Source organism: Pogoniulus pusillus, chromosome 2 (genome assembly GCF_015220805.1).
Source record: "Pogoniulus pusillus isolate bPogPus1 chromosome 2, bPogPus1.pri, whole genome shotgun sequence".
Taxonomy (NCBI): domain Eukaryota; kingdom Metazoa; phylum Chordata; class Aves; order Piciformes; family Lybiidae; genus Pogoniulus; species Pogoniulus pusillus.
The window spans coordinates 14,558,577-14,586,023 of NC_087265.1; the positions used below are offsets into that span (position 1 = coordinate 14,558,577).

At 42.0% G+C, this 27,447-nt stretch overlaps 1 protein-coding gene across 2 annotated transcripts in view; it reads left to right on the forward strand.

The window, feature by feature from the left end:
* ADCY5 (adenylate cyclase 5) overlaps nt 1–27,447 on the forward strand; it is a 240,927-nt gene that overhangs the window by 124,332 nt on the left and 89,148 nt on the right. For both annotated transcript variants that reach the window (XM_064157052.1, XM_064157042.1), the window contains 2 exons: nt 13,328–13,477; nt 18,410–18,531. In XM_064157052.1, coding sequence (XP_064013122.1) covers nt 13,328–13,477; nt 18,410–18,531 — 272 coding nt within the window. The remainder of the gene's footprint in view (nt 1–13,327; nt 13,478–18,409; nt 18,532–27,447) is intronic.

A 27,447-nucleotide genomic window follows, 5' to 3' on the forward strand; every position in this document is an offset into this window, starting at 1 on the left:
GAAACTAAATAAAAATGAATCTGACTTCACCTGGCAAGGAGAAAGAGGACTAGGAGAATCACTCTCCTTTATTGGATGCAGGGGGAAACAGTGATCAAGGATGAGAAAAAGGCTGAGGTACTCACCACTTTCTTTGGCTCAGTCTTTAGTAGTTGGGCCAGTTGTTTGCTGTAAACCCAGCACCCTGCACTGGGAGATAGGGATGGGGAGCAACATGAAGCCCCCACAATCAGGGGGAGATGGTTAGTGGCCTGCTGCAGCACTTAGATGTGCACACATCTATGGGGCTGGATGGCATACACATGAGGGTACTGAGGGAGCTGGTGGAAGTGCTCACCAAGCCACCTTCCATCATTTACCAGCAGTTCTGGCTGACTTCAGAGGTCTCAGAAAAGGCTGGAAAGAGGATCCATGGAGCTACAGACCTATTAGTCTGACTGTGGTGCCATGGCTCAGTTTTGGGGCCAGTCTCATTTAATATCTTTATCATTGATCTGGTGACACTACCTCCTCGGTAAATTTGCAGATGACACTAAGCTGAATGAGAGTGTTCATCTGCTTGAGGGTAGGAAGGCTCTACAGAGGAACCTGGGCAAGCTGGGTCTGTAGGCTGAGGCCAGTTGTGTGAAATTCAAGTGCTGCTCCTGCATTTGGGTCACAACAACCCCATCCAATGCTACAGGCTTTGGACAGAGTGACTGGAAGGACCTTGGTGTTCTGGTTGACATCCAGCTGAATAAGAGCCAGCAGTGTGCTCAAGTGGCCAAGAAGGCCAGCATCCTGACCTATATCATCAACAGTGTGACCAGCAGGGCCAGGGAAGTGTTTGCCCTTAAGTACTCAGCACCAGTGAGGCTGCACCTCAAATGCTACATTCAATTTTGGAACCCTCACTACATAAAGGACATTTTGTGTTCTAGAGCATGTCCTGAGAATGACAATGAAACTAGTGAAGGGTCTGGAGAGCAAGTCTTCGCAGAGCAGGTAAGGGAACTGGAAGTGTTCTCACTCACTCTACAACTACCTTTACTCAACACTGCTCAGGCCACACCTTGAGTCCTGTGTCCAGTTCTGGGCTCCTCAATTCAAGAGAGATGTTGAGGTGCTGGAACGTGTCCAGAGAAGGGCAACAAGGCTGGTGAAGGGCTTGGAACATAAACCCTGTGGGGAGAGGCTGAGGGAGCTGGGGTTGTTTAGCCTGGAGAAGAGGAGGCTCAGGGTTGACCTCACTGCTGTCTACAACTACCTGAAGGGACATTGTAGCCAGGTGGGGGTTGGTCTCTTCTCCCAGGCAACCAGCAATAGAACAAGGGGACACAGGCTCAAGTTGTGCCAGGGGAAGTATAGGCTGGATGTTAGGAGGAAGTTCTTCACAGAGAGAGTGATTTGCATTGGAATGGGCTGCCCAGGGAGGTGGTGGAGTCACCATCCCTGGAGGTGTTCAAGCAAAGCCTGGATGAGGCACTTGGTGCCATGGTCTAGTTGATTGGTTAGGGCTGGGTGCTAGGTTGGCCTGGATGATCTTGGAGGTCTCTTCCAACCTGGTTGATTCTGTGGTTCTATGATTCTATACCTGAAAGGAGGTTTCAGTGAGGTGGATGTTGGTGTCTTCTCCCTAGTAACAAGTGATAGCACAAGAGGAAATGGCCTCAAGTTGCACCAGAGGAGATTTAGACTGGATATTTTGATGATCTGTGAGGTCTCTTCCAACCCTGATGATACTGTGATACTGTGATATTTGAAAAAACTGTCTTCACTGACAGGGTTATCAAACAGTGGAGCAGGCTTCCTGAGGAGGTGGTTGAATTCCCATCCCTGGAGATGTTTGAAAGGTGCATAGCTGTGGTGCTAAGGAACATGATTTAGCACCAGACTGTACAGTAGAGTTAGATAATGGTGGAACTTGATCTTAAAGGTCTTTTCAAACCAAAACAGTTCTGTGGTCCTAAAGGCAGTAACTGCACCTGATTTTCAGGAGATAGCAATCTTTCTCTCAGCTATTTTTTTCCTCTTTAAGCAATTATTTGTCCGGTTATCTTCTGCATTTGACATATTTTTCATAAACTCATTTTGGTTTGAAGTATACTAATAAATCTCTACATCATACAGGTGCTGATTTGTGAAAAGTTTTATTAGACAAGGCCAAGTGCACAGAAACTGTGTTCTTGGAAATGAAAAATCTAATGCTTTGTCTAAATATTTAAGTAATGATGCAACAGATTATGATGGCAGGGAAAGCTGACTGCAAGCTAATTTATTTATGATCAATATCTTCCACTCCAGTAAAAGTGTCTCTTTGGGACATATTAAGAGAAATACTGTATAAAATAAAATAAAAGCAAGTACTCCTGTTCAGTGCCCTTTGAACTGCAGTGGAATTGTCGTATCTGTTTTTGGATATGGCAATTTTTTAAGAGGCAAGTGGGGAATAAACTACATAGTCATGAGGTCTCTTAGGTCCTTTGCTGTCTTGTCATATTGCAAAAAATAGGCACTCTCTGTTTTTCTGTCTTCCTTAGATTAGGTTACTTTAAATATTTGTAATTTACTGGCTTTCAAAGTCCAATTTTGTGGTGTACAGTATTCTCTTGGGGAGGTGAGTTTGATATTAGGCCTATTTAAAGTTCACCTCAGAAAACCTATTCAGCTGTGCAATCTCTGGTAACAATCTTTGGGAGGATAAAAGTGCATGTTCAATTACAGACTCAAAATTTTCCGCTAGCTAGAGAAAGTTGGATTTATTTTCTTCATATCCTGTTGAATTCTAAGCAGACCTAGTTTATTTCAATTATCAGAATTCAAAGACTCTTCCAAACTGCATCTCCAACAAAGGGAGGTTGATTTGTTTGTTTCTGTGAAGCATTTATATTTTCACAGTATGATATTTTCAGTGCATTCATCTTAAACATTTGACAGGAGGAAAAAGCAAGTTTAAGATCCTAGCAAAAATAACCTTCAGCTATAGCATATCTCAATTCAAGAATCCAGCTTCCTGCCATTTCATAATGCTTGCAGAAATTAATGATGCAGTCTTGTGGTATAGGACTTGGGAAATGTTTTCAGTACATATGCCTTCAGTGTATTACCTTGAAATGTTTTCCTTCAGATACTGCAAAGCAATTTAAACTGTACTCTGTAATGCAAGATGTGAAAGGCTCAAGTAATAGCAGAGTAACCACAGCATTGGAGCTATCAGAAAAGAATGAGTTCATCTTGGCTAATTTTAAAGTGTTGTGGTTTGATCCTGAAATTGTGAGGCTGATCAGTCATGTGTGCATTTGGAGGAAAGACAGAACTGGGGAACTGAGAAGAAGATCCAGGGGGGACAATAACAAGAGTCGCTATGTAAAGAAGGCACACTGAAAGACGCGTGAAGTAATGCAGCTCCAAAGACAGAGAGAGAAGACTTTGTGTGTAATAAAATAAAGGCAGGCTAAATTGTGTTGTCTAATTTGTATCATAAACAGAGCCAGTCGTAACCATTGTTGTTAGGTTGACTTACACCAAACAATCCTGAAGAGTCTTTTAGAGTTTCTCTATAAAATCTTTATTGTATTACCGTAGGCCTTTGGAATTGAGTGTGATGAGGCCAAAGGCCAAGGAATGTGCCTTCAAATTGTCTGTTGTACTCAGTTAAAATTTAGTTGGGGATTTGCTTACTGATAGTTTTTGTGTTATTGAATCCAAATCTTCTTAGAGATCAGTATGCTCAGCTGCTCAAGTGGCCTGCCATAAGATACTGTGATGAATCTCAGACTTCTATGCACCCTCTCATTCAGAAGTAAATCCAGTTTACTGTAATAGCTGCCAACACCACGCATCAGCTTTTAAAGGAGAGATCCAGTCAGATGCCTTATAGACTGACTTAGGTGTTAGTGGTGGCTGTGCACAATCTCTACTATCTGCTGTAAATGCTGCTTCTTCATATCAAGTGGTATAAGCCACTGCTTCAGTTCAAGAGTTCAAACTCTGCTGGTGGTGCTTGGTAACTTTTGTTTATTAAAAGTATGTGTTGGGATAGGGATGTTAATAAGAAGGAACATAGCTCATGGGCAAGCTGCCCCAGCTATGGGAAACCCAGCAACAGAAGGAGGAAGGAGATCTTCTTTAATCAAAACCAAAATATTCTTCTGTATTCCATTCTTCCCCTAGTTTTACGTTTCTTCCCACACAAGCAAACAAAGTCAGTCTAACTCAGCACCTCCCAAAAACAATCATATCAAGTGCTTGGGAAATAACAATTTTTATATTTTACAGACCATATTTAGGACACTTATTTCTGCCTGCTGAGCAATTGGAGAACATTCTTCTTTGTTTTTCCCCAGATAAATAAGATTTTCATGCAACTAGATAAATATTTTTGGTTTCCCAGTGGCCTAGAGTGCTGCCTGGGCTCAAATTGCTATGGATGACAAGAGGTGATGCACTGCCTGTATCTGAGACCAGGGCTGCCAGAAATATTCCCAGAAACATGAAAGACCATGGTGCACTGTGATGGAAGTGAAACAGAGCGGGGGTGATCATTGTGATTTTGCTTGCTTAGTACATATTTTTTCTCATAGCCATGGAAAGCAAAAACAAGTCATAGGAATGGGCTTTTCTCTTGCAGCCAGTGTGTAGGCTGTTGGAATGGACAGAGCAGCCCTTGCCAGAAGAGTGGGAAGAACAGGTAGTGGCAGATGTGGAGCTGAAGAACTGAGATCTTGCAGGATGGGCTGCAGAGGTCTCTCCTGCTGAGATTGCATAGGTAATATGTCTCTCAGGCACAACAGCAAAAACAAGCACAAAAGTGAAGTAAACAAAATCCTGCTCCTGTCATGGGTCAAATCAGCGTATGCATTTGCTCTTTGACTTGGTTAGCATCTATTAAATGGAATTTGTTATACATTTCAGAGGATAGGGCTAATTTTTAAGAGAGCTTGATAGAAAATCTAGGCATTTGGCTTCTTTTCCCTCACATCCCTTCCACCAGGTAAGGAAGGAAATAGGATATAGAAGATTAATCAGGTACACTCTCTGACCTTTTTCCTAATTGATTACCACTTCCTTTAGTTTTAGAGGCATTGTGGAGAATCTAGAACACATAGCCAGACTTCTTAATTCAGCTTCTATTCAATTACAGTATTTTCTGTTAGCACCTTGTAAATTAACATCTATTGTATCTTCTTCTCTGAGCAGCTCCTCCTCCCTTGGGAGAGCAGGACAAGTGAGACAGGCATGAAGACAACTCAGACTTACTTAACAGTCATTTGCAGAACAACTGATTTTGTTGGAATATCAAAGCTTTCCTCAATTTTCTTAACTAAAATAATTGTTTAAATTGCCCAAGTGATCATGCATCTGGGCAAATTTTGTACAGTTGTCAAAATTATCTTAATGTATTTTGTGTGTATTAAAGTATGTTTAAGTGTGAAGATGCACAGAAGCTTGGTTGCCACGGTGATTCAGCGAGGATGGAAGATAGAACCTGGGAATCTCCTTCCCTGCTATTTGCTAGCATGGGCAGTACTTCTTCCCCACTGTATAGACGATGCTTTGCTGGGGTCATGATTGAGTCCAAGACATTTAAGATACAGAAGTGGTTCTTTTAGCTCATGTTAAGGCAATATTTGGTCAGGACAGTAGATTGTCCTTTTCTTATACTTAATACTCAGTGTTCAAAGAAAGTAGAAGCTACCTGAAATCCCAGGGAAAGAAAAAAAAAATAACAAAACAGTGGTAAAGAAGTAGACTTTATCAGCAAATGTAGCAATGTTTCCTCTTGAGGTGCTCCCTAAAAATGTCTGTATGGGTAATGTTTTGATCTTCAATAAAACCACTATTGAAGGTGGTTTTAATGATATTTTAGGAAATAATAATAAATTTGGCATGGTGGTGAGAATATCAGTGGGAAAGAATGCATGGAAAGTTGGCAATTATAACAGCTGGTAAATGAATTTGAATGTTGTAGAATAAGGTGTGAGACACTAAAATTAAGAAAGCTGCATCAAACATGTTGATGTTCTCTTGAAGAGGTGAAAAATAGAAAAACCTTAATTATTTGCTCTAAGGGATGTAATGTATTATGTCTCTACCTGCAACTATGCATTTAAAATGTAAATTACATTAAAAGAAAAAATATTCTAAAGAAAAAATGAACTTGATGTGGGGCAAAATACTTATTTGACTTTCCCCTGGCAGAACAGAGCATCACATATAGGAGATCAGTGTATATACCGGGGCTGGAAAGGTTGCTGAAGTACATGAAGTGGATAGCTTCGGTGTAATGGTTTTGTTGACTACATTTTGTGAACTGAGTGACATAAGGCTTCTTTTAGTGAAATCAGCCAAAATACCACTGCTTCACTCTCAGCAAGTAACTTTATGGTGAATATAGAATCTAGGTAAAAGATTGAAGCAGACCGATTTTGCTCCTTGTAAGCTTCCCAAACAGAAGAAATAGGCCAAAAAAGTTTCAACAGTATTTCTGCAAGGAATTTGGTTTGTGCTTAACATCAGCTGAAGAGATACTGTGTATCTAGAGCATCACTCTCTAATAAACTCTGCTACTTTGGAATAGTTAAATTATGCCATGACTTGAAAGCATGTAAACTCCAGTACAATCACAGAATCATAGAATCAACCAGGTTGGAAGAGACCTCCAAGATCATCCAGTCGTGTAGAACTGCTCTTGTGCATAAAGTGTACCTCTAGAGGAGTTTTTGGACGGTAGTGGTTGTAACCTGTTTTCTGTTCTGCTCCAGATCCAAGTAATTAGCTGCTGCACAAAGGTGCAGAACAGAGAGGGAAGACACCATATAGCAACTTCAGAAAATCTGGTCTTAGTCTCTGGCTTACTGATGTAACCTTTTGTTGTTGCAGTTAATTTCAAGTACTCAGTAGAGGTACTTGTCACATTTAACATAAAAACTCTCCTAATTGCTTGCCCTGTTCTTTATCGGCCAAACACTGGGAGAAGAGCAGATGACTTCAACTGTTTAATTATCTTTCTAACATAATCTACAAGTTTTCTCTTAGTACTCTGCTAGTTGTAGCTCTGGGAAATGAAAGACATTGTATATACAATACAAATACAGGAGTAATTTGATCTTGGAGCCTGCTGATGTTGTCTTTCATTTTAATTTTCATTATGCCTTTGGCTCTGTGGCTGCTGCAATGTTTTTATTAGATAGCAGTATATGAAGAGGCAATAGAGGGTTAATTGCTGTTCAGGGAAAGTGTTTTCAAACCAGGACCAACTATACCTTACAACAATAACATTATTTCTTAATGTTTGTGCATTTTATCCCTACTTCCAATTCCAGATTGCATGCCTAAGTGCTGTAGAAATACCTTGAATAGTTAGAGCTTTTGTAGTCCATGATAATTTTGTTCTTACATTGTTTCAAAGAAGTATTAAAGATTTTATAATAATTTTCTGTTAAAAAAAATAAAGAGCTGTCAAAAGTATAAAGCTAATTTCAGAGTCTGCTTCTGCAATTAATAATTGGACCAATCTGTCAGTTCAGTATACAACCACTATGAGACGTAGTCTAGAAACTCACCTGTTGTCTGCCTTTAACCTGGCTGTTACACTGATAACTGATTTGACAAAGGTTTTGCTACTGGATGAGTATGATAGGAGCTGGAAAGCAGAGGGAGAGCAGTGTCACACCTAGGTTACATGTGTTATTGTTTGCTCTAGATTGTTTTGTACGACTGTTTGATTTTCATGTATATGCTTTCGTTCTGTCGGCTTCACTGCCTCACAGTAAAAACTTAAAAGGTTTTAAAAATGAAACTTTATGAAAATATCAAACTAGTATTTTTTATTTAAATGAAAAATCAAAATAGAAAATTCCAGTTAGTCCTATTGGAAGATAATAAGGAATGGCCTTGTGTTGTGATCTCAGAACAGAAATAACACTGAGTCTCTGCAAGAGGAAGTCGACCAAAGCAGAGTTGTTTGGCAAGAAACAGAAGCTGTGATTCTTTTATTCAACAGTGGCATTCCAAGGAATATGGCCCACCTTCTCATGTCAGTAGCCAGCTTTGTTTGCTCTGGCAGAGGTAGGGAACTAGCACAATTTACCTCGACACTATTCCACTTGAGCATGTTGTTGTCTCTTAATTACATATTGAATAGCAGCTGGTGTTTGAAGAATAATCGAATAGAAACAGCACGGAGAAGCACGGCAGTACTGGTGCGAGCTGATGTTTCTTTCAGCTTGGAGTGGTCCAGAGGCTCTCCCCTGGTCACTGAGTCATCCTGGTTCTTCCTCAAACTGGCCTGAAATGCCCAAACCATTATTTTTTGTAACAATACTGTCAAGGCCAAATTTAGCTCTCGATTTTGATTTTGTAATACTGGGTTTTCATAACTCCTAGGACACATGGAACTAAACTATTAACATCTTTATTTATTTTTTTTTCCATTCAATCACCAAGGGGAAAAATATTGAAAACAGCTTCCTGCAAGAGAGTTCACTAAAGCATTGCAGTGCTCTGCCTGTGTGGTGAAATCGTAGTGACTAGAAACTGCCTCTGCTCTCTTTTGTTTGAGATTGAGAGATCTGTTATTTCAGTGGCACTAAGAAGTCACCACAGTTTTTGAGAACCCTTTATAGTACCTTGTTTTTTCCTTTGTACTGAATTGCCTGTAAGGAGCTCTGTCTCAGTAACGTCTGGATAATGGCATTTCTCTGCCACACACAGATGTTAAATGTATTAGTTTATAAAATACTCAAATATGACAATGCTGCAGGCAGATTTAATAGCTAATCTAGGAATTATATCTAAGTGAAATAGTCTTTTATAAAATACTAGTTTCCAAAATCAGAAGGATAGGAAGCTTCTTAGTCTAAATCTCTGGCTAGGCAGGGGAAGAAAATCAACTACAATATAGACAACTGTGTTTTTCTGTTGCCTTGAACAGCTCTTCAAGCACAGATTGTCTGAAATACTTGCCATAATGTTCTTACTTCTCAGACCATGGAGCTTAGGGAATCAATTTTTTAATATCTACATCATCTCTTTCCTCCTGGGACTTAAGCTGGTTACCATAGCAAAGTGGCAAAGAGGCTGATAAGCAAGGAGTACCATTTGGCACACAGACTATACCTTTATTGTATTAAGACAGAGAACTATGAAAAAAATAGAAAGCTTTTTTCTTTAATATATTTTAAAGATGTATGAAGGCAATAACTGTGAGCAGATGTTGAACAAAATGCTTTTGCTCACATAACAAGTGTTGCTGCAAGTAATAGGTCTGCTTGAAGCTCTGCAGACCTTTAATGCTTTCAACAGTATACCATAATTTCTCCCCTTATGTTTCAGGGTGTTGCAGAGATGCCATACCATGAATTAAATGAGCATCTGCATAACAGAATAAATACAGATGTCTGTCCCCTGCTACTTAAAAATTGCTTTGCAATATAATTGGTTTTTTCCTTCTTGATGAAGCGTGGTCATCTCAGTCTGTCTTGTAAATCAGTCTGTCAAGTCTCTTGGGCTTGTCTAAAATGACGCTGATGAGTGATGAAAAGTTAAACTGCTTTGTGTGTCATAAATGTTACCAATAATGTCAAGACTGATGATGGTTTTGGTACTACAAGGATGTTTTTGGTCTCAACATGAATCGTGTGCCTTGAACTGTACAGCTTGGCTATTTAAGGCATCATTACCACAGTGGTATCTCCATGGGTGGGCCCCACTGGGGAGACTTTTTAATGACTCCAAGATATAGCCAAAAAGAGCATGTTTTAAGAGCAGAGTTGTTCTTTTTCTCTGCTTGGTTAACCCCAGCATGTTGCCTGCCACCTAAAGCGAGTGTTGTCCACCATTCCTCGTGCAAGAGTTGAGTTGCTGTTTTGAGGAGGTTTATTCTGGGTTTATGCTGTTGACTGTAAGTGAAATGAAGTCTCAGATTCTTGGATTAAAAAATAAAACTGCCTATTTCCTTAAAATCTTCTCTGTTCCCAGTTTATCCACTTCCAGTGCATGATGCACGCTTATGCTGTTTTATATAGTCTTGATAAATTTTCCACTTAACCATACAACAAGATAGCTCTGATAGAGAGAATTTGGGAGTCTTATAGGCTGGATGTTAGGAGGAAGTTCTTCACAGGAAGAGTGATATCCTATTGGAATGGGCTGCCCAGGGAGGCGGTGGAGGCACCATCCCTGGAGGTCTTCAAGAAAAGACTGGATGAGGCACTTAGTGCCATGGTCTAGTTGACTGGCTAGGGCTGGTGGATAGGTTGGACTGGATGATCTTGGAGGTCTCTTCCAACCTGGTTGATTCTATGATTCTTATAATCTGGCCATGAGAAAGAGGCCATTTAGTGTTAAGCCATTTGAGCCCATAGTAACTGTACTGAACTTGTAGAAGCAGTGTTCACAGAATGTGAGTTGAAATCAGTGCAGCCGTGGAGCACTGGAGTGAGCCATGAAATCAGGCTCCTAGGAAACCTCTATTTCTGCTCTCTTTTTTAAGTTGTTGCTTCATTATAATGAGTATTAGTGGTTTGGGTTTGGTTTGGGATTTTTTTGGGGGGGGAGGAAGGGGTGTTGTGTTTTTGTACTGTGGGGGGAGCTTTTAATTCTTAAAAGTTGTCAGTAAAAAAGTACCATCAAATTCCTGCTGTATGCAGCACTGTGTTAGAGTATAAGGGCAGAATCTGGGTGGAAGTTGACTAGTCTCTGGTCAGTTCAGGGGAGAGATAGGAGACCTTGGATCTGGCAGGATCCAAGCAGCTTTAGAAAGAGATTAATTATAATTGTGAAGGGAATATGTGAGTTTAGGATCATGGCTTATTTCATGTTCACATATGACCTGTATGACCTGACATATGGCCTTCAGTAGCTCTGTCTGTAGTGTGGACTCTTTGGATGGAGGGAGAAATCTGTGGGGTTGAGAATAGTTTCCTGCTTGGAAAGCAGTTATCTGCAACTACAGTTAGCTGGCAGTGGTGATAATCGCCTGTAGGTATCTATAGCCTGCAGGTTATTGTGCTGTAATATGATAAGGTGAGTGTGGGAACTCGCTGTGGGGACATAGCTCAAAATGAAGCACTTTGATGTAGGAGTTTGGGAAGTTGGAGTGTTGCCATCTACTGGCTGCCATCCTCAGAAGTCCCTCAGCTGCTTAAAGCTTAAATTATTGCTTATTTGGAGCAGGAATATGAAGTTTTCCTGCCTAAATATTATTTCAAGACTTGTTAATAAAATAATTGTTCCTGCCCTTAGCATGTGGTTGGAGTAAAAGACTCTAAGAAATGCCACTGGGAATACTCTGACAGGTTGTTACTTTGAGTTTTGGGGCCTGTGCCTGACAGGAGTGTGGCTCCTGGTTCCTGCACGTTGACCAAGCTAGTCTGGGGAGTCTGAGCAGCCCCTGTGCCCTGCACCCATCCTACCCTTCGGAATCTGGCCCAGCATTTCCAGGAAATGGGCTGGGCTGCAAGTCACTATTCTCTTTTTTTTATATAGCTCTACAGTAAAAGAGAAATAAAGGCAAAGGGTATATTTGGACTCAGGAGGGAACAGACCAAAGAGCTCTCTTTCTTAAAATCTTGGAAATCTGGCAGTCTCCTTCCCTGGAAGCGGTGAGAGGTGGTTAAGTTTGTCCCAGTACAGCTTGTGCAGCTCTTAACAACTTACACTGTGACTGACCTCACTCAAAGGAAACGTTTACATGATACCATCAGATGTGGTTTTGGACGTTTTGCATTAACTCTGTGCCACCAGTGGGAATGGATTTTGTTATTCCTTTTTATTAAAGAAAATAATGATAATGTAGAAATGAAAGCAGAGGCCAATGGGATGAGATTTAACAAGGCCAAGTGCAGGGTTCTACACTTTGGCCACAACAACCCCAAGGAGTGCTACAGGCTGGGGACAGAGTGGCTGGAGAGCAGCCAGGAAGAAAGGGACCTGTGGATACTGGTACATAGTACCTGAAGATGAGCCAGCAGTGTGCCCAGGTGGGCAGGAGAGCCAATGGCATCCTGGCCTGCATCAGGAACAGTGTGGCCAGTAGGACAAGGGAGGTTATTCTGCCCCTGTACTCAGCACTGGTCAGGCCACACCTTGAGTCCTGTGTCCAGTTCTGGGCCCCTCAATTCAAGAGAGATGTTTGAGGTGCTGGAATGTGCCCAGAGAAGGGCAACAAGGCTGGTGAGAGGCCTGGAACACAAACCCTATGAGGAGAGGCTGAGGGAGCTGGGGTTGTTTAGCCTGGAGAAGAGGATGCTCAGGGTGGACCTTATTGCTCTCTACAACTACCTGAAGGGAGGCTGTAGCTTGGTGAGGGTTGGTCTCTTCTCCCAGGCAACCAACAACAAAAGAAGGGGACACAGTCTCAAGTTGTGCCAGGAGAAGTACAGGCTGGATGTTAGGAGGAAGTTGTTGTCAGAGAGAGTGATTGGCATTGGAATGGGCTGCCCAGGGAGGTGGTGGAGTCACTGTCCCTGGAGGTATTCAAGAAGAGCCTGGATGAGGCACTTAGTGCCATGGTCTAGTTGACTGGCTAGGGCTGGGTGCTAGGTTGGTCTGGATGATCTTGGAGGTCTGCTCCAACCTGGTTGATTCTATGATTCTATGAATGGTTTTTGGCAAACGTTACCTGACAGCTTCTTTTCAAAACATAACCTATGTGAAATCAAAAGAGTGATAGATCTTTTCCTTCATGTTGCCCAGTTCAAATATGTTTCAGTCTTAACAACTCTTTCTGTAGTCATGTTCACAGAAATGTAGAGACCATATTTTTTTTTTAATCTAATGGCATAAAATGTTGAGTTGGAAGTAGATCTAAACAAAAATTCAATTGCTCTTAAGCATTATGAATACCAACATTTTCCCTTCAGTGTTTTAAGCACTCTTTCAAAGAATGATATGATGGCTCTGATGTGTTTTAAAGCCAGATATGTAGGTACAGAAACATGGGAATGTTGGTGCCCCTCTGTCAGATCTGTCTGCATGAGTTTTAGCTGATAAAGCAGTGATGCAATTTTAAATAGATTTTTTTTCGTCACAGTAGTTCCAAGACACTGTATTACCATAAAACAAGATTACAGAACTACCAATGGAACTGTGTTTCTTGCTAGTGAAGTAATAATACACAGTGCTAGGAACATATATGTGAGGCTGTATATGGAAGTTTTATATTTTAATGACTTAAAGAGGTAAAAGACGTTGGAATTAAGAGACTGAGATTTAATCATGGCTTGGATTAAGGAGTTGTGGCAGGGGCTGAGTTCAGGCTGGTACTTTGTTGCTTGTGGCAGATTTCCAAAGTGTAACCCAGGATTTTTCTTTTCTTTTTTTTCTTTTTTTTCTTTTGTTGCAGCTGGTCTCCAATGTTCTCATCTTCTCCTGTACAAACATTGTAGGCGTGTGTACCCACTACCCAGCAGAGGTGTCCCAAAGACAGGCTTTCCAGGAGACCAGGGAATGCATACAAGCCAGGCTACATTCTCAGAGGGAAAACCAGCAGCAGGTAAGAGCAACAGTGGGAAATAAAAATTTAAACTGTTGAAGCAAAGAGAGCCAAGGGGAGCATTTCTTCTTCAATGCCCTGATGGACTTCTCTGCAAACATCAAATCCTGTGGTCTGTGCTCTGTGAATTAGAGTCACACAGTGTGCAGACGTTCTGTGTTTATTTGCACTCATCATTGCAGCTCTGTTTTGAATGCAAATGCAACACACAGGCTTCAGATCGACCCTCGTTGTAAGGTCAAAGGATGGTGTATTTGTCAGCAGCACCACTGCCAACATCTATCTCTGAGGCAGATTTCGTAGTGAAAGGTAAAAACTAATCCACAGAACATACTGTTCCTTGATGCCTCCAAAGAGAGTCCTCCTCTTGCCTTTCACAAAGGTCCCTACCTGCTTGCACACCTCTGTATACCTTGTAGACCTCAAGTGAATTATATTTGTTCGAAAAGTGAGATTCATCACCAGCTTCAGTGCTTCTTCTTACAAAAAGACTTGCTGCTGCCAGCATACAACCTGGTTGCCAAGGGTGCAGAGCGTATGGGTTCTCCTGCAACGAGTCGCATGTCCAAAGGACTTTTGGGGAAAGCTTGACTTTTCCTTGCTGACACACATCTCTCCCTTGCAGTACATCTCATAGTGGTCTGTCCAGTTTGAAATGAATCACAAAATGGGGCTTCCACTCTTCCCTTGGGAGATATCTCAGAGCTTGATTATGAGTTTGGGGAAGAGATCAAGAGAAAGAATCAGCTGGAGTATCTTTGCATCTCTGAGGCAATGCAGCTTAATTCTCCCTCATATCTCAGACCATCTGCATTTATGGATTTGTCTTTTGGCAGCGTTTCCTGAGGTACTCCTGGCTGACATACTTGCTGCTCATCCCATACTGTGAAACAACATGTGCACATGCAGAACTTTTTTACAGTATATGTATGAAAACAACAGTCACACTCAAGGCTCCCTTTTCCTTTATAATGAGCATAGGCTGGGAAAAATGAAACAAGCAGCAGCTCCTCCTTCCACACCTTGAAGTGGAAGGAAAGGATTCAGCCAAGGAAGTCACTCATTCTACTTGTTGATTACAACTATTCCTCCCCACTGAGAGACTGCCTTAGCAGCATGGCCCAAATGCTTGTCCTGTTAAGGATTTAGAAGCTTCTATATCAAAAGCAGTTCAAGCCCTGACAAATGCCCTGGCTTTATGCCTTTTTTGTCTCCTCCTCCCCAGAAAGTACTGTACCATACAGGAGGAAGCTAGGACATCAGAAGAACATGGGTCAAGGCCAGTCACTTAGAAATACAGATCTTCCAGCAGTAACTGTGGATTATTTTTGACTACAGTCTGCACTAGCACTGATCTCCAGGTTCAGTTCAGATGCATTCCTATGCATAATGCATTGAGATAATCTTGAGGTGACAGCAGACACAAATAAGGGTGTCTCAGGCACGTCTGAGAGAGTCAGTATTCAAACAGGGGTGGAGAGAAAAACAGCTGCACAAGCCAAAACTGTTATTGTTGCTTGCTTGCTTGTTTCTGGAGATCTGCACACAGGAGCAAGCATTTTATCTCCAGTAAAAGGATGGGGTTTTTTTTTTCCTTTATTAAGCATCTACCAGCACCCAAAATTAGCAAGGAAGTAAGTACCCAACATGTCCAGTGAGGAAGAGAAACTTACTGTGATTTCATTATTTGAGGTAACCTAGGGCAGAGCCATCACAGGAATCACTGTTAGCTGCCCAGAATAAAATACTCTTGGGTGAAAACACAGGTTTTCTCTGCAGTCTGTAGTGATCAAATACTTAGGATTTAAGTAAGAAATGGGTTATCAGGAATGCACAGTTTTGCTTCTACCATCTTGTCTTTTGTCTCTGAAAAGTTGTTTTATCTTTCTCTTTTTCATCTCTGCACCACTTCACTTGTGGTGAAAAAGAAGTGTTGTTAAACCTGTGAGCAAATGGATAGTCATAAGACATTAAATATTTGTAGTGCTTTGAGGTTATCTTGGGAGAGTATGACTTAAAATTCCTATGTAGTACAGAGTCATCTTTGGGATGGATGTATGTGCCTACATATGCATATATCTGTGTGCACATATGTAAGCAGAGTAGATCTGTATTGTACTTTTTCATCTGTGCCAATTCTAGAGACTGGTGCTCCTTGAGATGCATTTGTTTAATGTATAATTCAGTGGAACTATACTTGCATATTATTTTGAAGTGAGAATTAGATATGAATTTGCTCTTGCCTTTTTTTATCAGGTCAGGATGCTGCCTTGTTAGACTTGTAAAACAGCAGCCTCAGTCACCTCACTGATGCATAATAAGTGATTTTACAGTGAGAACTGCAATACTTTCTAGTCATTATAGCAAAATGAAAATTGTACTCTAGTGGAGACTTTAATTTCTGTGCTCCATTTGAAATAGAACATATAGATGTTGTTTTGAAAGTCTTCTAACATGGTTTGTGGTTTACAAAGACACTTGTTACAGACTTTTTCTGTTAGTTATTTTCAGTGATCATGATGCTCCCAACAAACAGAATAAAGAAAATATCCAACTTTATAACATGGCACAACATCCTAATTAGTTGCTTCATGAAGGGACGTTGTGCTTCATGTTTTCATTTTACCTGAGAAGCCTATTTCACTCCCCAGTAGATGCAGTGCTAGGTCATCTCCTGGAGATTTCAAGTGTCTTGAAAACAGTGATGATTTACTCTGACAGATGCCTATGCTGCCAAATAGTGCAGGGCAGGGGGCTTTCAAGGAAAAGTTACCTAGAAATTCATGTGAAAATCTCTTGGAGTACTAGTAGGAGATACTCAGTCACCTGAATGTGTCCCTGTTTAACAAGCAAGTGAAAAAAAAAAAATCTCTGTTCTTGTGCGCCTACAGGGAACATACCAAACCTGTGGGTGCCCCTGAAACTCCCATTAAGCTCTGAGTTATTTAGAGGATGTAGAAAATCACATGCAAAATAGCAGTTTTCACACATTTGAGGATATGCAAATGACAACAGCGTATGCACCAGTTACTCTGGAGAGCATACAACTGTGTTGTGCTTTTGCGCTCAAGGAGCATGCCAACAAGTGAGAGAAGCATGAGGATAGGTTGGACTGGATGATTTTGGAGGTCTCTTCCAACCTGGTTGATTCTGTAACTCTATGATTTTTTGACACATGCCTAATTCATGATCTTTTTTTAAGTGCCTGCAGTATGCTAGGGAAGGAGAAAGTACTTTAAAAGAGGGTTTCTTATCAGGCCTGCTGCAGTTTTGAGCAGAGGAGATAGAAATCTCTCCCAGCACATCTTCTGTGTTATTGCTGCCTCTTCTGAGACTGGAGGCAAGAAGTAATCTCTTTAAGGTACACATTGAAGGGGAAGAAAATAAAAAATTCTGGACAGTGCTGCAGACTATAAAATGTCTCAGTGCGTGCTGAGCAGATTTCCAGTGAATTCATCTTCCTCTGGTTCTCCCAAAGTTCCCCTCTCTCCTTGGAGGGAGAAATAAATGGGAAACTTTCACTTAAATCTAGAAATTAGATTTAACTCTAACTGTAGTATGGACAAGATGTTTGGTGACGTGAGTAATTAGTAGGATTAGAGAACTGCTGACCTCTCTGAATCAGAACTACATTCGACTCCTACTGTTCCTGTGTTGTTGAGAATTAATGAGCTGTTAGATAAGGTTAGGGACCTTCATTTATGCCACATTGTGTCTGTCTTCAGGAAGGAAGGCTCTTTTCTTCCCTCTGCTCACTGCAGGTAAAGTAAAATAAAGGTGGGAGTGGCACAAGCTTTTAGGATTCTTCAGCTATTCCAGAGCACTGCCTGCAGCTTGAACCACAGTGGAGTTGATCCCTATAAGAGATGCTCCACACCTTCTTCAGATATAGCAACAACTGCTTTCAAACTGCAAAGGATGGAAGTGGGAATAAAATGAAAGTATAGGCAGATTTGGTCAGGTGTGATTCCTGAAATACACCACTGTATCCCTGGGGCTCATACTACCTGCAAATTTAAATTCTGTAGCTTCTGCATGAAATTGCCACCAAATGTAGAGTACTAACAGAGACAGGCTTCTGTGTGAATTTGGGGGGAAATTGCCATAAAGTCATGATTGTATCATGTCACTGATTTTTGCCTAGCATGCAAAACTGTATGTGGAACAACTTGCAAAATACTGTTATAAAAGTCACACTGAAGCTATTCTCAGTAAATAAGAGTGTCAGGTGAGGGTGGAGAGATGACAGCTGCTGATAACAGAGGTGATTATTGAGAATACTCTTGTAGGTGAGTGGTGGTTTGCAGGTCTTCATGCAATTGGGCACAAATAGTGCTTTTAAATGTAGAAGTGTCAAAGTGCATTGTGTAGCTGGGCTCACTTTGCATGCTAGAGTTATTGGGGCGTTCCTATTGACTTTTTAGCTGCTAAAAACAGGATTGGGCCTGTTAAGAGTAGTGTGCTTAGATGATAAGATAGGAAATGAAGGAATTTTAAGTGTTGCCTAGGGGTGTTGAGTATCAGACCTCTGGTGTTATGTGAAAGAGGACTTTATGGTGGTGTAGAGAGGGTGCGCAGGAGATCAGACAGTATCATTTATCAGAGTCCTTCCAAGACTGATGTGCAGGCACTTTTTGAGGTGTGTGGCTCCTTCATTTGCAAGAGTTTACCAACTATGAATCATAAGCCCAGTGCAGATGGGATGAAAAATCCAAATGCTTTTTCTAAAGTAATAAAATTCTTATGAAGTGGCTGGGACAGAACTGCATATGACTTGTTAGGAGATCAGCTACTGGCTTTATGAAGACCATTTCACTTGGTTGTACTCATCTCTCACCAAACTGGTGACTCATTTCTCCCCAGTAAGGAACAAAGTGTGTGTGTTAACTGGGCAGCAGGTGTTTTAATTGGTTCATCTGTCTGACTCCACAGGAGCGTCTCCTGCTCTCTGTACTTCCTCGACATGTTGCCATGGAGATGAAAGCTGACATTAATGCCAAGCAGGAAGATATGATGTTTCATAAGATCTACATCCAGAAGCATGACAATGTCAGGTAAGAACAGCAGCTCATCTCCCAGCTGCAGGAGAGGAGGGAGCCTCCCAGTGCTTGACACTTAATACCCAGAGATGAAGATGACCACAACAAATAATCCAAAACAAGTGTAAAGACTCTGAAGTGTCACCAGTTGACTTTTGAAAGTCTGTTTCAAGTGAGATTGATGCAGTCCTTTGAGAAGTAACTTTAACTGATCTCTTTCTTTAGATCTTATCTTTTTTTCCTTCCTTTCTTATGAGTCTCAGTGATTGTGTGGTGATGTGTCTGAGTGTAGTCATTTTTTGGCAGTTACACAGACTCTTCTGGTAAGCCATGGTGGGGTTGCAAGTTAAAGATTGTCATGGAGTGAATTGCAGAGCCCAGCTGAGGACTGCAGTCCAGCTGTAGTCTCTGCCAGTCTGAAATTGCAAATAGGGGATCCATTAGTGGCAGCCCTTGGCACTTGGTCAATCACCCAGTGACATGTTGCTCCTTGGTCTGCCTCAAGGAGCCAAAGAAATTGATAGCTGACATGCAAAATCAAACCCAGTCTGTGTTGCTAGGGTGGTCCAGCTCCATGAATTTCTGAACATTACCAGGTTCCACTGTCCACTTCCCAGTGGAAGAGGTCTTAAAGTAGAACTTTAGTTGGATTTCTTTACAGGCTGCAGCTACTAAGTTTAACTTAATCTTGGTGCATTTTACCTCTGCTGTCGCACCTGACTTTTTGGTAATCACTTCTGTCTCCTCTGAGCTAAGTCTTGGAACTGTTTAAGAGCTCCATGAGTCTATAAACACCTCTATGGACTCACAGAGACTGGGGACAGAAAGCTTCCCTTCTTCTTTTCTCCATCTCTGCTTCTGTCAAGAGGTTTTCCTGTAAACTGCTTGCATAGCCTTCTCTCTTAAATATGTTGGTGAATTACATTTTCTGATACTTGATTATCAACAAATAAAAGTAGATCTCTAATTCACTGTGCCCTTCATAATCTCTAGGTGTTGACACAGTGAAATTCACATGAAATTCTCAATCCTTTAAGGGCATTTCCTTAGCATTGAGGGTTGCAGGGAGAGGTAATGTGCAAGCAGACTTAGTAGGAAAGATGGCTCACAGCTGAGTATAGAGCCTGATCTAAAATTCACTGACATCAGGGCAAATCTCTGTGCTTACTTGAATGGACTTCTGCTCAGGCCTTCATATTTTTGATCATGACTCAGTAAACATGTGAAGATTCACTAGCAATACTGAAGACAAAACCAGTATCAGACATCAAAGACAATAATGGTTCAGTGATGAAAAATAAAACACATATGGTGACAAAGATGAGAAGAGACCATCCAGAGTGCCTTCAGCAGGGTATGTGCTGGAGTAGATTAGTTTTGTGTCTCCGTTTTTACTTTAATGACACTGAGCTTGTTCAAGAAGCTGTGTACATTTTTTTTATAGATGTTGTTTGTGAATTTTCTTAAGAGAGAAATTACTTTTTTCCAGTACTCAAAGGTCAGCTTGACACTGATGTTAGATATGACATGAGACTAGTCAGTGCACTAATGCATGCAGTGTGGGTAATAAACAAGAGGAGCTGAAAGCCTTGGTACAAGAGGGAAAAAACTACAATGCTGTCACCATCACAGAAACGTGGTGGGATGACTCACACAATTGGTCTGCTGTATTCAATGGCTACAGACGCTTCAGGAGAGACAGGCAAGGGAGAAGGGGTGGAGGAGTGGCCCTAGGGATGCTCAGAGTGTCCTGGAAGTAGAGATTAAGGATTGAGTCCCTGTGGGTAAGAATTAAAGGGAAGGCCAACAAGGCTGACAGCCTGGTTGGAGTCTGCTATAGACCACCCAACCAGGAAGAAGAGGTTGATTTATTATTCTTTAAGCTGCTGGAGGCTGCCTCAAGATCATCTACCCTTGTTCTTGTGGGTGACTTTAACCTGCCAAACATCTGTTAGGGCTTTAACACTGCAGAGAAGAGGCAGTCTAGAAGGTTCCTAGAGTGTATGGAGGACAACTTCTTGTATCAGCTGTATGTGAGCCTACCAGGGGTGCAGCCCTGCTTGACCTGCTGCTCACAAATAGAGAGGGGCTGGTGGGGGATGTGGTGGTTGCAGGCTGCCTGGGATCCAGTGAAATGATAGAGTTTTCAATATACAATGAAGCCAGGAGGGGCATCGACAAAACCTCCACACTGGACTTCCAAAGGGCAGAGTTTGGCTTATTTAAGGAACTAACTCAGAAAGTTCCTTGGGAAACAGCCCTTAAAAACAGAGGGGTCCAGGAAGGTTGGACCTACTTCAAGAAAGAACTCCTGAAGAAGCAGGAATAGGCTATCCCAGTGTGCCAGAAGATGAGCCAATGAGGGAGGCAGCCAGACTGGATGGGCAAGGAGCTTTTAAAGGAACTGAGGAAAAAAAAGAGGGTGCATCACCTTTGGAAACAAAGGGAGGTATCCCAGGAAGAATTCAAGGATGTTGCTAGGTCTTGTAGGAAGAAAATGAGAGGGGCAAAAGCCCATTTAGAACTTAGGGTGGCCACTGCTGTTAAGGAGAATAAAAAATGTTTCTATAAATATATTAATGGCAAAAGAAGAGGCAAGGACAACCTCCAGTCCTTATTAGATGGAGAGGGGATTACAGTAACAAAAGATGAGGAAAAGGCAGAGGTAGTTAACACTTTCTTTGCCTCAACTTTCAAGAATGGGGCAGGTTGTCTCCAGGACAGCTGCCCTCCTGAGCTGGCAGATGGAGTCAGGGACCAGTATAGTCCCCCTGTAATCCAGGAGGAAGCAGTGAGGAACCTGCTGAGCCACTTGGATCCTCATAAATCCATGGGACCGGATGGGATCCATCCTAGGGTGCTGAGAGAGCTGGCAGAGGAGATGGCCAAGCCATTCTCCATCATTTATCAACAGTCCTGGCTCACTGGAGAGGTCCCCAAAGACTGGAAGCTGCCAATGTGATGCCCATCCACAAGAAGGGCTGGAGGGAGGAACTGGGAAATTACAGACCTGTGAGCCTGACCTCAGTGCCAGGCAAGGTCATGGAACAGGTAATCTTGGGTGCCATCACAAAGCACCTACAGGATGGCCAAGGGATCAGGCCCAGCCAGCATAGGTTTAGGAAGGGCAGGTCCTGTCTCACCAACCTGATCTCCTTTTATGATCAGGTTACCTACCTGGTGAATGTGGGGCAGGCTGTGGATGTAGTCTACCTGGACATCAGCAAAGCCTTTGACACTGTCTGCCACAAGAAGCTCCTGGCCAAGCTGGCAGCTCATGGTTTGGACAGATTCCCTCTGTGCTGGATCAAGAACTGGCTGGATGGCAGAGCCCAGAGAGTGGTGGTGAATGGTGCCACATCCAGTTGGCAGCCAGTCACTAGTGGTGCCCCCAGGGATCAGTGCTGGGCCCAGTCCTGTTCAATATCTTTATTGATGATCTGGACAAGGGAATTGAGTCCAGCATCAGTAAGTTTGCAGATGACACCAAGCTAGGAGCAGATGTTGATCTGTTGGAAGGTAGGAGAGCTCTGCAGAGGGACCTGGACAGGCTGGATGGGTGGGCAGAGGCCAATGGGATGAGATTTAGCAAGGCCAAGTGCAGGGTTCTACACTTTGGCCACAACAACCCCAAGCAGTGCTACAGGCTGGGGACTGAGTGGCTGGAGAACATCCAGGAGGAAAGGGACCTGGGGGTACTGATAGATAGTACCTGAACATGAGGCAGCAGTGTGCCCAGGTGGGCAGGAGAGCCAATGGCATCCTGGCCTGCATCAGGAACAGTGTGGCCAGTAGGACAAGGGAGGTTATTCTTCCCCTGTACTCAGCACTGCTCAGGGCCACACCTTGAGTCCTGTGTCCAGTTCTGGGCTCCTCAATTCAAGAGAGATGTTGAGGTGCTGGAACATGTCCAGAGCAGGGCGACAAAGCTGGTGAGGGGCCTGGAACACAAACCCTATGAGGAGAGGCTGAGGGAGCTGGGGTTGTTTAGCCTGGAGAAGAGGAGGCTCAGGGCTGACCTCATTGCTGTCTACAACTACCTGAAGGGAGGTTGTATCCAGGTGGGGGTTGGTCTCTTCTGTCAGGCAACCAACAACAAAAGAAGGGGACACAGTCTCAAGTTGTGCTGGGAGAGGTCTAGGCTGGATGTTAGGAGGAAGTTCTTGCCACAGGGAGCGATTTGCCATTGAAATGAGCTGCCAGGGAGGTGGTGGAGTCACCATCCCTGGAGGTGTTCAAGAAAAGCCTGGATGAGGCATTTAGTGCCATGGTCTAGTTGATTCGCTGGAGCTGGCTGCTAGGTTGGACTGGATGATCTTGGAGATCTCTTCCAACCTGGTTGATTCTATGATGCTATGAGTATGGTGATATGGTCTTTCACATCTGTTTCCATACTTCATTATTTGCAGGTCTGAAAGTTGTTTGATACAGTCAACACTTAGTTAAGATGATTATCTCTTTAGGGCAATACTTTAAGTTCTGACTCTACTACTAAGTGAACAATAATGCACTGAATTTGCAAATTAAAAATGTTAAAGGGAGAGGGGAATCTGATGGAGAGTTCATGTTCGGAATAAATAGCCCAAACATAATGGCTGCTGTGGAGACATGGAGATCTCAAAAGGTGCAACAAAAAAATTCTGCATGACCTAGAGAACAGAGAGAGAAAACAGTTTACTATGGTTTTCAGTTACGGCTGTGAAGTAACATAAAAGGGGAAGTCTGTTTGCTTCAATGAGTGTAAACACTAATCAGTTCCTGAGACCATCTCGATCAGTAGCTAACAGAAGGCTTACACACAGTTAATTTTCTCACCTTGCATATTTACTGAATAATATAAACACTTCTGCAGCCTAAAAATAAACTTAGTGTTGCTCATCATGGTATGACTTAGGAATCAAGCCCTTACAGGTACTGACTCTCTCTTCCCAGAGAGAGTGATTTCCCATTGGAATGGGCTGCCCAGGGAGGTGGTGGAGGCACCATCCCTTGAGGTCTTCAGGAAAAGACTGGATGAGGCACTCAGTGCCATGGTCTAGTTGACTGGATAGGGCTGGGTGCTAGGTTGGACTGGATGATCTTGGAGGTCTCTTCCAACCTGGTTGATTCTATGATTCTATGACTGTTGCCATGTGAAGGGAGGCCAAGGTCTCAGAATCTTGTAAAGAGAAGCAGTGTAAAGGGTATCTTCCTCAAAGTATGGGCTTTGTTCCTACTGGGCCTTAAATCAAAGCCCACTGAGATGATGAAAAAGGGAGCTAAGAAGTAGGAACAAGACAGTATATATACTGAGAGCAAATGGAAAGTAACGTAGGAACATCTCATCTTCATGTACTTTAGGGAAATGAATAACTAAGTACGAATATTGAAAAAGGGAAACATGATTTGGAACAAATGACTCATTTCACAGTAGGAGTTCTGCATGGAGCCTTTGCTTTTGCCTGGGTGCACTGAAACCACCTCTAGTGGGAATAACTGCCAATGATTTAGAAGCATTTATGTGCACACAGAAACACACTGGTGGTAGGGGGTAGTGTCTTGATGTGGATTAATGAAATGGCTGAATAAAAACAAGCGTGCTCTTTACTTTTCATGGGGAAATGCTCAAGGGAAGGCTTTTGAGAGGAGAACACTTAGCAATTTTGTTTTGTTTTAGTCACTGTTCAAAAATGTCATAAGATCCAAGTTTTTATGAGCTAAAGGTTATTGTGTCAAGGCAATTGAGAAGTATGTGAAGTTGGTGCAAGGGTTCTGTGCCCAACTATTGAATTTGGCTTCCTGTTGGTGATTTATGAGCAGGAGCATTTCCTCCACAGTCCATAGAAGTGGAAAGCTCTGTGTGTCAGCAAAGAGGTGCAGGTTTCCCTCCTTCAGCAGCTGTATCCAGTGATTCCCTTTTCCCACTCTCACAGATCAGTTAAAAAAGTATATTGTTAATCAAATATTGTGTATTGTAAATGGATGAGAATTTTCATTAACTATAGGTATAAAATTTTGACTTTCATGGTCACACTTGGAGCTTGAGATCTTCATTTTCACAGGATCTTCAAAGTGAGGTTGCTTGCTGATTTCTCAGCCAGCATGAGGATACTGAGCCTCACTGACACTGAACGTTTCCCTCCCAGCCGGGTTTAGCTTTGGCCCTTTGAACTCAGGAGGCACAGGAGCACAGCCTCTTGCACTCAGCCTGGTTTGACGTTTTGTGGGGGAGAAGTGGTTTATTATATTCTGTTTCAGACAAGATTAAATATTTTCATTTGCAGGGATGATTTGTTCTGGGCTTTTGGGACCACCTCTAATTTTAATTAAAATCAAACCAAAACCACTCTACTGGCAGAAAATGTTATTCTAAAATCATATGAAGTTACTGTGTGTGGAAAGGGGGTTTCCTGTTTTAAATTGAGTAGTCTTTAAATGACCAATTCTGTGGTGTGCATAGTTTCTTTGTTTTTCTTTTAAGAAACTTAGGCAGAAATTACTTCTTTCTCAGGTGCCAGTAGTAGCTCTGTGCAACACAGCCATGATCTTTTAATAAGGGGCAGTTCAGCCATGATATTGCTCACTATGTTACACTTAGGGGATGGGCTGTCTCTCTGTTTGGGCATATATGCTATTTTATGCAAAATACAGTGGTCTTTCTGACCTGAATGGGTAAAAGAAAATCTTTTAGAGCACTATCAGGACTTCCTGAGAATGAGTTCATAGTCTCCTGCTTATTGTTATGGAAAGTAAAGTTCAGAAAATAACTAATCCATTACAAAAATAAAATTTCCTGTCAGTATTTGGCAGGAAAATTTGTTTCAGGATTATTTAAGGCAATGGTGAAACTAAGATGAAGAGGTTTAGAGTTAATACACTCTCTTATGATGCAAATGAACAGAACCTTTTAATGGAGAATGAAACCATTTCCTGTCCAGATTTATTGAATGAGAGTTAACTTCAACAAACCCAGAACCTCAGAGTGTGATTTGACCTTTCCCACATATGTGTGTGTGTGTGTTAAATATAAAGTCTATTGTCAAATGCAATCAGGAAAGGAGTTCCCAAGACTATGCAAGTAAATCTGGGTAAACAAGAAGGTTAATTATGTAACTAAATTGGTTCACGTTATCATGAATGAGATTGTGTCTGATAGACAAATCCTAAAATACACATAGATAATATTGTTTGTCTATCATGCTTCCCAGGCAGAATTTTTAATGTTGTACATTAGTATTGCTATTTATAGTATCACACTGCAGTGATAATGGCTTTAATGTTATCCAGGCTTGGCTGAATATAGTAATCTCTGTGCTATAAAAGGAGGTTTGAAGTCCTGTGTGAAAGGATAAAGGTTGGCTTTGTCATCAAAATTCTTTTGATGAGCTGTTTCAAGAAGCTTATTTTAGAGCTAGCATCCAAGCACAGTGAAAGTGACAGTTTCCTCTTCTCTCCCCTTCATGTAATTCTTATGAATCATGTACTCAACATTAACGTATCTCAGAGTTTTTTTCATGTCTTGACAACTCAAACTAAACCATTTGCAGAAATCATAGAATCATAGAATCAACCAGGTTGGAGGAGACCTCCAAGATCATCCAGTCCAACCTATCACCCAGCCCTCACCAGTCAACTAGACCATGGCACTAAGTGCCTCATCCAGTCTTTTCTTGAAGACCCCCCGGGGACGGTGCCTCCACCACCTCCCTGGGCAGCCCATTCCAATGCCAATCACTCTCTTTGTGAAGAACTTCTTCCTAATATCCAGCCTATACCTACCCTGGCACAACTTGAGACTGTGTCCCCTTGTTCTATTGCTGGTTGCCTGGGAGAAGAGGCAGTCCACTTGCTTTCAGCTTTGTAAACAAACAAATATTGTTAGCTACTTTTCTGATTTGATGGCATTCTAACTGCAAACATTCTCCTGGTTAAGAATGACCAGATAGTTGCACTTTAGCTGACCATCAGTATATTCAGACCAGCCATCTCAGCTTAACCTCTTTGTCTTGCAGGCATTATGGTGGTTAATTTGTTACTGATGAAATGTGTTAAATACTTAAATTGCAAGGTTCTATGGAATTTTATTCTATAAAGTTTCTGAACATTTCAGTGGAGCAAGTATCTTCTTTCTCCCTCCTCTCACTGTCCTTGCACGCAGGACATCTTGCCTTAATGTTTCTTCCTGTTAAAAGGCTTACCAATATATATAGTACAAAGCTGAGCTGTGATCACAGCTCCCAAGGAATATTGGTGTAAATGGACATATTAGCACTGCACCTTGCCAAAGCAAAGTGCAGCTTAATGGTATGTTCTTCTTGTTGAGTATAGGCATGAGGCTATTTTTTTCTGGCTTGCTAGCAGTGCCTTTTGAAATGCTAAGCAGGTTTATAATGAGGCATATCCTATCAAGCCTGGGTCAGACAGAAGGTCTCCTTTGGAGGTAGTTAGGCCAGTGGTGTGATTTTGTTCAGGAGCTCATCCCAGTTCTGTTTTCAGGCATTTTCAAGAGGTTATTGAAGGTAAGCAGAAACTAGTTTAATTTTAGAGTGTGGTATATATTCATTTCTGACAGTTCTTCCATGGATATTTTCAAGGATTCCACATATCTGTTGTCTCAGCCAAAATGTACATAGCTTTAATTTCTGTGGAGTGCCTTGTTTCCAGGAAAGGTCAGGAGCAGTATCTGGGTTTAGTATTTACAGCCTCAGGCTCCGCCAGGGGAGATTTAGGCTGGAGGTGAGGAGAAAGTTCTTCACTGAGAGAGTCATTGGACACTGGAATGGGCTGCCCAGGGAGGTGGTGGAGTCGCTGTCCCTGGGACAGTTCAAGGCAGGATTGGATGTGGCACTTGGTGCCATGGTCTAGCCTTGAGCTCTGTGGTAAAGGGTTGGACTTGATGATCTCTGAGGTCTCTTCCAACCTTGATAATACTGTGATACTGTGATCTATCTC